Raw genomic sequence first — 10542 nt, 5'->3', positions numbered from 1 at the left:
CAGGGGGAAGGACAGCAAACGGAACAACTTCTGCAAATTAAAAACAGAAAGGGGGGGAAAAAAAAAAAAATAGGCTTGTTCGTGGGACATCATCGAAGCTCAGTACCACGCGAGGTATCCAAGCCGCAGTGAAACCCTCCATGCTAGTGAACCCCACCACAGTGACAGGAGGGAAGCTGGCTGTGGCCGCTGTTCCCAAGCCCCGCGTGCATTAGAGCCGCCTTGGCTTTCTGGCTGGAAGATGATTCCTGCAGCAGGAACAGGTTGCTGATGATGAACAGCAGAGTCGTTGGAAGATGCCTTCCTTGAGGATTACACGTGGAGCAAGGCCATCAGTCAAGGGGAGAGCTGGCTGGTGAAACTGTCTGACTTTCCCCCACCGGGGAAGTGGCTTCAATGGCTCCATCTCCCAGGAGAAGCAGTAGGAAAGATGCCAGCGCCTTGCCAAGCATGTCCTCAACTTTCTGGGCTATCATGATCCTGGCTAGTCTTCTAATCGCTTACTGCAGTAAGTACATATTTGTCCTGGTGCTTTTGCTGGGCATACACCTACACCCTTCCCATGTGAGGTAACACTTGAGGCGCAGGCCAAGCTCTGAAGCTGGCAGGCGTAGGTACTGTGCCTTAGACTTGCCCCTCAGCACATCTCCCCCCACTCCCCTCTGGCAAAGCAGGTAGACTGGCACTTTAATACTGCTGCTTCTCAGGAGCGTGAGATGTCCTTAGGTTGTAGATCTGGCTTTTCCAGTCCAAACAGTAGCATCTCTTGGATTTTAGAAACAAACTTTCTATCGGTAGTAACACTGATCCACTGTTCGCTGTTTGTTGTCAGATGTTACCAGATTGCTCTGAGGCTGCTCCCTCTGCATACACACTCTCCTAACTCCATCCACCTTCCATGAAAAAGATGGTTTGCTTATGTTCATTCTTCTAGGAAGCACATATTTCATCAAGTGACAGATGTCTTAACATCCCTGGGATCATATGTGATCCTCTGAAATTCTATAGGAGCAAATCTTGGCACCTCCTTAGCATATCTTCAGCTGTTTAGCAAGTCAGTATTGCCTATTTTAGAGCTGCATCTCAGGTTATCAGTAGGGTTTTTATATTCTTTTTTAAGGCTTGATAGATATTCCATTAATTACACTTGCAGATAAGGTATTTGTAAGAATCAAGTACTTGGACTATAAATACTTTTAAAGGTCTTTATTTTTTTTCCTGCTTTTTTGTTTGTTTTGGTCATTTTTGTTTTTCTTTGTTTTTCTTTTAGCAAGAATCATTTCAAGCAATTACATAACGTAAAAATGGAGTTAATGTCCATACTTCAAGTTAGGGAATGCAAGTTGGTCTATAGCACCAGGATGGAAAACTTGCAAAGAGAACAGAAAAAGCAGTTTTATGAATACTGAATTTATCAGGAAGGACCCACACAGCTTTGCCAAAATGAATCTACACTGTATTTTCCCACCCTGAGCTGAATGGGGTCTGTAATTTTCCCATGGTGCATATTGCTTTCATTAGCTGTAGCATAAAAGATTTTGCACTAGGCTTGTCTTGTTGAGCTGTAATAGGTGTAGGCTGTGATGAATAGGAAATAGCTGCTGGTTTGCAGGAGCATACCTGCTGCATTTCTTAACCCTCTATTCCATTCCCTCCAACTGTATTACATTCACCATTTTTCTGTGTGTGTGTTCTGGGTTTTTTTTGAAACAAAATCATAATTAATTAGGAGAACCTTTAATTCACTTTTGTTTTGCTTATTACAGGGGCCCTTTATACTGATGACACTGAAAGTGGATTATTCTGAAAATAACATATTTTGTAATTATTTTTGTAATTTAGCATTACACTTCTCATTAATAAAATCATATTAAAGAGGCCACACTTTAAATATTAATATTTTTTACATAATGCTTTAGTCAATGTGTTAATATAGATATATTATATAGATATATTATATAGATATATTATATAGATATATTATATAGATATATTATTATAGATATAATAAACAACATAGTAAATTTTAAAAGCATCTATTGTATCATGGGAGTGCATATTACAAAATGAATATTTCAAGTGTAAAGGGAATTCAGTTTGATATTAGTGATAGGAAATATTTTGTTAAGTTTGTGCTAGAAGTGTCCAAAGAGTCATGGGCTTCTTATGAGGAGATATGAGATCTTTTGTGCATATATTTTTGATCAGCATGGCCTCAAAAAGAGTTAACCATGAACTCGGACACTTTAAAAATTATTTATTTTCAGCAATGAGAAGTTTGACAATGTTTTGTCCTAAGGAATGTAGTCATCCATTTAAATTGTTACACATTGTTCATTGTTTATTTTTTTGCATTGTTTACTGATAAAAAATGCAAGTGTTGGCTGATAATCTGAAGGCATTTTCTAGTGTGCTTAAAGACCAGTTTCCAATTAGTTCTCTCAGCCAGTGTAGATGGTGTTCCTCAAATATGTAGTACACTCTTCATTTCATATAGCACTGAAAAGCACCATGCTGCTTAAAATATGCAGTGTCAAAACACTCCACCATTTGTGTAATGCTTCACTGATTTGACAATTGCAATTCCAAATGTTAATGAAGCATCATGAACATTTTCTCTAGTGGTAGTATTTGAGACATTGAAAAAAATGGTTTTTGCTCTGTGAAAAATCAAGATAAAAAAAAGTAAAGCTATTTCTAGGTAAAGCTGCACTTCAGATTTTATGAATTCTTTTATAAATTAGCTAAAGTTTAATCTTTTTTTTTTCATCTGTTGCCTTTTCTTGAAGAAAAGCAGATCTGGGTGTTGGGAGGGGGGGGACATGATGACTTTTAAAAATGCTTTAAAAATAAAAGGATTGACATATTTCTTAGAAAGTAAAAGGAAAGAATTTGAATATGTAAGGTGGTCTCTACTTTCCCCCACACCTTATTGTCAGGTACATGGAAGTATAACAATAAAGGTGAATATATTTTCAAACTAATTACAGGAACCTAATATTTTATTATCTCTCATTGTATCATTCTACTGAAAACAAACCCTGCAGCCTCCAAAACAAAATCTGGGAAAGAACTTTTCCATTTTTCCTTTCTCAATAGCACTGTACATACAATTTTTGATCTATCTTACCTATTTCCGTTTTTAATCTGTTAGTCTGACAAAACTTATATCTGAATCAGTTATTTGAACATTGCTTCTCCTTCTCCTAATTACTTTGTGAATCTTAGTTTCTGGAAGTGTATTTGTTGTACAATAGTCATCCCAATTACCAGGAGCAACCAGTAAACACTATACTCTAAATTCCACTTGACAGATAAGCATACTTATAAAGAATGTTCTGGATGTACATGTACAACCCATTAGACTTTCATTTATACTTTAGTATCTGAAGTCCAATTATATTCCTATTGGTGTGATAAAATGATAAACTGATAATTTTTTCTTTCTTAAATGTTTAGATTATACTTAGGGATAATGGCTCCATCCTATGGTGGAAGAGAAACCTGCATCAAATCAATTAGGTTAGTTGCTATAGTGATAAATATAATGTAATATTCTCCATCTGAAGGAAAATGGTCTGATTTGGTAGGCTCTCAACAGGGGAAGACAAAAACAAAGTAGTAGAAATAGGCTATTTATGGTCCTTGGTGTGACCAACAAAGAGTTATTTTACTCAGCAGAAGTATCATTAAATGCAAAAACAGCCTCAGAAGGCTCTTCTGGTAGAGGGTGGCCACCTTCATGGCAATTCAGAATTCAAAGAGTTGTGACATTTTTGGATTCCAGACATGTATCTCGCATACCTGCTTAATGAACAGGAGTAAACCAGGAAGAACTACCTACAATGAATACCTCACACTGTGTTTTTTACTGTTTTTTTACTGTTGTAAAGGCAAAATGAGTAGTTGTTTTTTGTTTTTTTTTCTTCTTCATAACTGGAGTATGAATTTTACCATGTTAGAAAGTTTGGTCAAATTAAGGAAATTCTATGTGTTATCACAGCTGCCTGCTAACATCAGGAATCTAAATAACATGGTTTTGATTCAGAACTACATTTTAGTGCATTTATTCAGTTGAGTTTAGTATAAATACTGAGCAGCTTTTTATATGTAAATGCTAACTTTTTAAGTAATATATGAATCAGCTTTTAGCAAAGTTGTGGCTGTTACAAGCTTTTTCTTTTCCTTTTTTATACCGTTTTTTAAGCCCAAGGAGTAGAACATTAGAGCCCTGTGCTGTTCTGTTAAGGTAATATTTCTATGGGTGAGTAAATGGGGTTTTTTTGAAAGGCATTACTAAAACTGAATGGTACTTGGAAATTTGACCTTCTTGTTTTGAGTTTTGTATATGGAAGACAGCAGTATGAAACCCAGCATTTATGTTTATTTAATGGTGATAGTACTAGGAAAAAGGGAGCTAAAAGTCCAAAATGCAAAGTATTTCCCGTAGCATAATACAGAGATATTTTTGCCACTGGTGAGCAGGGCTTACACAGAGCCAAGGCCTTTTCTGCTTTCCTTATTGCCACACAGTGAGGAAACTGTGGGTACATGGCAGGTTGGGAGGAGACCCTGCCAGGACAGGTGACCCCAACTGACCAAAGGGGTATTCCAGACCATGTGACATAATGCCCAGTATATGAAATGGGGGGGGAAAAGGAGGGGAGGTTCAGAGCGGTGGTGTCTGCCAAGTCATTGTTACACATGATGGAGCACTGCTTTCCTGGAGACAGCTGAACACCTGCATGCCCACGGGAAGGGATGAATTAATTTCTTGTTTTGCTTTTCCTGTGTGCATGGCTTTTGTTTTCCCTATTAAATGATCTTTATCTCAACCCTTGAGTTTGCTGGCTTTTACCTTTCTGATTCTCTCCCCAGTCCTGCTCATGGGGAGAGAATGAGCAGCTGCCTGGGTCTTGGTTCCCAGGTTCCTGGCTGGGGTTAAACCACGAAAAAATATTATATTCTATTAACCTTACCTTAAATTGACACCCTGTTCTTATTAGGTAGATGCAGCTCATTTGAGAAATACCTTTTCGTTGTCCTGTTCTGGAGTTGCTTTCTGTCTAAAAGACACGGGCTATTATGGTCTCCAGGTCTTATTGTTTCCTGATTTGCAACTGCCAGCAGGAATGGCAATTAACTGTGGCAGTCACCTGGCCACATCTACAGCAGGAGCTACCATATCATCATGCACAGGATACTGAACAGCTGTTAGATGGCAAATGGTCACTGCCCTTTTACATTGGATGCAAACAAGTCAGCTCTGAATTAAAGCCTACAGCTTCTGTTATTGATCTGTTATCATTCAGCTTCAAAAGTGAAAAACACAGATTTTTAAATCTTTGAATTTGATGGTCTCTATAACATACTAGTAACCTGTTAATGTGAGTAGCAAATTGACTCACCAGATTGTCTCACCAGTTGTGTTGTAGTCTGTCCAGATGACATATTACATAGAAGTCCTCGGCATCAACATAAGAAATGTCTTACTGCTTTGAATATTGGATTCGACCCTTTAAGGCTAAGTAAGCACCATTACAATTTCTCAAATGTGTTTGAATTCTGGCAATTCATACTTCCATTGTAAGTAGAACCACTGATATGGATGAATGACGGGAAGTAGGTTGGGAGGGTAAACTTGAAGAAAATGGATATTTTCAATTAAATATGTGGTAGAGGAGTATTCCATGTCTTTCAGCAGGACTGACAAGACAGGGATTGAGACCTCTTTGACAGTTTTCTTTGTGCTGTTTATGTAATGTACTATTTTTTTTGTACCATATACTATGAAAATAGTAATTTTCATTACTATTACAGGAGTAAGCCCCCCTGCTCCAGATAAGGGCGTAAACATAAGCTACATTAGATTTTCTTTTACTGTGGTCCTACTAATCTTTTAGTTTTTCCTTACTGACACCACTGAAGAAGTAGTGGAAAGTCCTTCACTGAGCTTAGCCCTTAGGAGTGGATATTTTTCCACTCATTCTCTGCTAGGAGGGGATGGTATGAAATATCTCAGTTTTTAAGATGCAATTTAGTGCTTTCTTAGAGATTGCTCTAACCATAAGGCTATTACCTTAAAAAAAAAACCAAAAAACATTGACAGCTAGTCTAGCATCTGGCATGTCAAATATTGTTTATTAGAGGTGTGCCTTGAATGTTGTCAATAACTCAAAAATGCACCTAAATACTGTGTTTCATATAGAAGTGTTAGATATATAGGCAAATCCAAGCAGGTTTGATTAGCCAGAGTCTTCCTGGTCTGCATATTCTTTGTTGCTAAATTCAAACTAGAATGTTTCCATGCTTAGTCTCATGTTAGATCAGGTGTGTTGTTCCACTGCTGGGCTGGAATCTATTTATTTTTTTTCTGTGTTTAAGTCTAAGTTAGACTGCTTTTTGCACAGATGGTTGGCAAATTTGCTTATTTTAGATGTTTTGGAATATGCTTCATGGATATGCTTTTATGTTAGCCCTACAAATAGGAAAATGTTATGTGGTGACTATTTGAAAATATATGAACTGTATTTAAACTATATTTTCCAATACTTTTGGTATAGAGGTTTATTTCAAAGACTTTGTGCATGTTTTTCAATAAAAGGACCGTTCATGAATAACATGTTAAATTTGTAGATGGTTTTGCTTTTACATGATGATCTTTGGCTTTCTTCCAAATTGTGTGGCCTTTGTATTATTTTGATCTCTGACTAGGCTGGTTCTTTGGATGTCTTTCTTCAAACACTTGATTTCTCTCAGATAAGAGGAAATCATCTAAGTGGGGTGAGGAGTATGACTATTTTTAAAAGGGGTCTCTGAGCAACAGCGCCTCTGGTTTTCTCCTGAGTAGCATCCAGTTACTCAGTATCACCTATGCTTTTGCATGTCCTAACACTTCCCTTTGTTGCCTGTAGTACAGTACAGTAATAAGGAAATTGCTTCTCTAGAAGAAAGTGTTATTTATTTTGAAAAATTATATGCTGTTGTTGGAGAAAACATAAACCATATGTAGAGAGACCTCTAGCTTCAATTTCTCTTGTTAGAATGCCCTTCAAGTCACTCTAAAAACAAGGTTGGTGTGATTTATTTATAGTCCTGATGATCTTTTTGATTGTTGATATATATTTATTTATTTTGTGTTTTTCTGCCTCATAAAATCATAGAATGCTATGTGATGGAAGGGACCTTTAATGGTCAGCTAGTCCCAAACCCCCTGCTATGGTCAGGGACACCTTCCACTTGACCAGGTTGCTCAGACCCCCATCCAGCCTGACCTTGAGCACTTCCAGGGAAGAGAACTTTTCTGAGCAACCTGTTCCAGTTCCTCAACACCTTCAAGTTAAAGAGGTTTATTCTAGTATCTAATCTAAACCTCCCCTCTCAATTTGAAGCTACTAACACTTCAAAACATTACCCCTTATGGCTTAGTAAATGGTCCCACTCCTAGGCTGCCTCATTCTTTTGCAGCCTGAGTTAACCCATGCCTTTATCTGACCCTTGACTAAAGGAATCCTCCTCCACTGTTACATACTCTTCCAACAGGAGAGTGTTTTAACAGGGCAGGATCTTATGATGTTTTTAGGATCAACATACTTTTCATAATAAAGCATCCTTCTGCCTTTGGCTGTAACTGAAAGTAGCAATTTATGCTATGACCCCATTGTTCATTCCAGTATTTTGAAGGTCTGGAACTGGGACTGTCTCTGGTTTTGTTTTATGTGGAGGTTAAGTCCAGAACATAGTTAACAGATGTGTTCTGTTTGTATTTTCTGTAAAAAAAGAAACTGAATAAAAGCCCAGAACAGAGTACCTAGGAGATTAGTAATATTTCAAATTGCAGGTTGTGTTGGTTGGGTTAATTCCTATTTTTCATCCATTGTAGGGGAGAATTTTACTGACCAACTTTATTGAAGCACAGCTGTAGAATCTAATGATTCTGTTACATGTCATTTGAGAGAAGAGTCCTTAAATCTTACAGAAATGAGAAATCACTAAATATGGAAAATAAAAATTAAAAAAAAAAAGATAAAATGGGAGTTCTTTCTGAGTTCTTGTTAAAGTTCTTGTTAGTCCCAGTATAATTTATGGTGGCTTTGACCTTTGCTCTTGGAACTTTTTTTTTTCTGATTAACTTATAATGCTGATCTTGACAAATATGTTCTAAGAGATGATACACTGACAAATAGAGATACCTTTAACCCTGAATGCCTCTATCACTTTTCATAGTCTTGGATGTCAATATTCCTTTTAGTGGATATTTCAATTTTCCATTGAACTAGACCAGTGCAAAGTTTGGCAGAACATCTTAGCCAGATGACAGAAGTGGGTTTAAGCTAAGCTGTTACACTCTTAATTAAGTGGTTCAGTTGAATGCAGAAATGTTGAAAAGCAGTGGGAACAGTGGCTCCTGGCACTTCTGCCAGACCCACAGGAAGCCACAAAAGTGATCAGGGAGCTAAAGCCTATGAAGACCAGTAGAGAGAGTTGGAATTATTCAGCCTTAAGACCTTTCTTAGAACCTTGCAGGGCTTGTGAGAAGGATGGAGAGAGTAATTTTACCAAAGCCTGTAGCAACAGGAAAAAGGGCAATAGTTTAAACTGAGTAGATTCACATGGGACATAAGTCTTTTACTGTGAGGGTGGTGAGACACTGACACAGGCTTCCCAGAGAAGCTGTGGATGCCCAGTCCCTGGAAGTGTTCAAGATCAGGCTGGATGGCACTTAGAGCAACCTGGTCTAGTGGAAGGTGGCCCTGCCCATGGTAGATAATCTTTAAGGGATCCTTCCGACCCAAAGCAGTCTATGACTTTTGTTCTCTTGCTTTAAATGAAACAATTAGATTTTCTTTTACTGGGATCCCACTAATCTTTCAGTTTTTCCTTACTGACACCACTGAAGAAGTAGTAGAAAGTTGAAAGTCAAGTACAAGTGTAAAATATATTGAGAGTTTACCTGTTACTGATAGCATTCTGTTACTGAATAGCATTGTTATTGAAAGGGTTCACTAGTTTCTCATATTTTGAACCAAAATGAGTCTTCTATTTAATTATACCTTGGGTAGACACTTTTCTTCTTTGCAACCTAAAAGAAATGCTGTTGGTTTTAATATTTATTTTGTATACTGAACAAATTCCAGTGTAGTTCTATGTACCACCTTGAATCGTAAAAAATATAAAAATAGAAAATTCTTTCCTGAATTGAACTAATGTAATAACCTGAGTTATTGCTGAAAATAATTTTGTTGAAAAATATCAGAAAGATTTTCCAGGGCTTTCTAAGTATCTACTGTCAGTAATGCTCTATTGAACATTCATTCTAAGGTGAGAATATATATAGTTTTGTGTATATGGGTACTCAGTAAAAAACATATCAATATTTAAAATAAGAGGCTTTAAAGTTAGATATCACCAAATGTTACTGTAAGGTAATAATTTTGATGAAATTATCTGCTCTAAAGCATTTGACCCAATGTGTGTTTGTAGAGCATAATATCTGGATTAATGATAATAACATACCATTTCAAAGAACTTTCACAGATGTTTTCATTTTAAATTATCAGCTTCACCCATGAAACAAAAAACCAAAAAAAACCACCAAACCCAAGTATATGTTGTGGAAGTCAGATCCTCATAGATTAAAAGGAACAGATGACAAATAATTTCACTTTCATCTGAAAAGGACAGGTCTTTCATTACTTTAGATTTCTGCAGTGCAGTCATCTATAGTTACCATAATCTCATTTTAAAGTCAGTGAAAGCTTAAAAGTTTTCACAATGCAGTCCATGTGACTTTTTTAAAATACATTATAGAGTTTGATGTAAATTGTGCTGCACAAGTGCTTGTATTTGTTGGCAGATAGACAGCTTGCTAAGATTTTATTGTATGTGTTATCACATTAATCCAGTCCATCATTATAGCATCTTTAGGATGTTGCTTTTCCTATTTTCAAGACCCACATTTAATATTAAAATGTTTAATGGTTCAGTATTTCTGTAAGGAAGAAAAACACAGAAAAATGGGTTTATGATACAGATTAAGACTATAGGTCAAGATGTAGAATTAATGCAGCAAAGGATTTGTACAATTCGAGGGATGTAGTTGGCATAAATTACTGGGATTTTCTGAACACATCTTTGCAAACAGCTTGTATCCTGAATATTTTTTTTCAATGTTTTGTCTTACTGTAATTTCTCCAGTTTCTTTGCCAGTATTGTTACACTCTGGACACTCTAAAAATGCTGTCTTCCCCCAGAAGTTGTAACCTATGTGAATTTTAGAGTGTACCAAAGGTTATCAGCTTTACTGTTCCTTTTTTCTCTTTTTTAAGCCTCTTCCATATGAAATAATATTGAACACATTTTCAACATGCAGAGTTTTATAGTGTGGTTAAAACATTTGAAACACTTTCATCTACTAGTGATTTAGGTAAGAAAAGGTTTAAAAGTGAACAATGTGTACATGTTTATGAGAAGCTGCAGAGCCAAAGAAGACCTGAAATGCTTACCTTGAATACAAAAGCAGATATGAAGAAAATAAAAGCT

The 10542-nt window shown here is 36.6% G+C and overlaps 1 protein-coding gene across 1 annotated transcript in view; it reads left to right on the top strand.

Moving 5' to 3' along the window:
* The first annotated feature begins 304 nt into the window (after window positions 1-304).
* Window positions 305-10542, top strand: part of LOC131591843 (chemokine-like protein TAFA-5) — a 407699-nt gene continuing 397461 nt past the window's right edge. The window contains exon 1 of the mRNA XM_058862945.1: window positions 305-508. Within this exon, the coding sequence (XP_058718928.1) occupies window positions 397-508 (112 nt within the window). The 5' untranslated portion in view covers window positions 305-396. The remainder of the gene's footprint in view (window positions 509-10542) is intronic.

Source organism: Poecile atricapillus, chromosome W (assembly GCF_030490865.1).
Source record: "Poecile atricapillus isolate bPoeAtr1 chromosome W, bPoeAtr1.hap1, whole genome shotgun sequence".
Lineage (NCBI taxonomy): Eukaryota > Metazoa > Chordata > Aves > Passeriformes > Paridae > Poecile > Poecile atricapillus.
The sequence above is the reverse complement of the archived record's forward strand: the minus strand, read 5'-3'. Positions and strand labels throughout refer to the sequence as shown.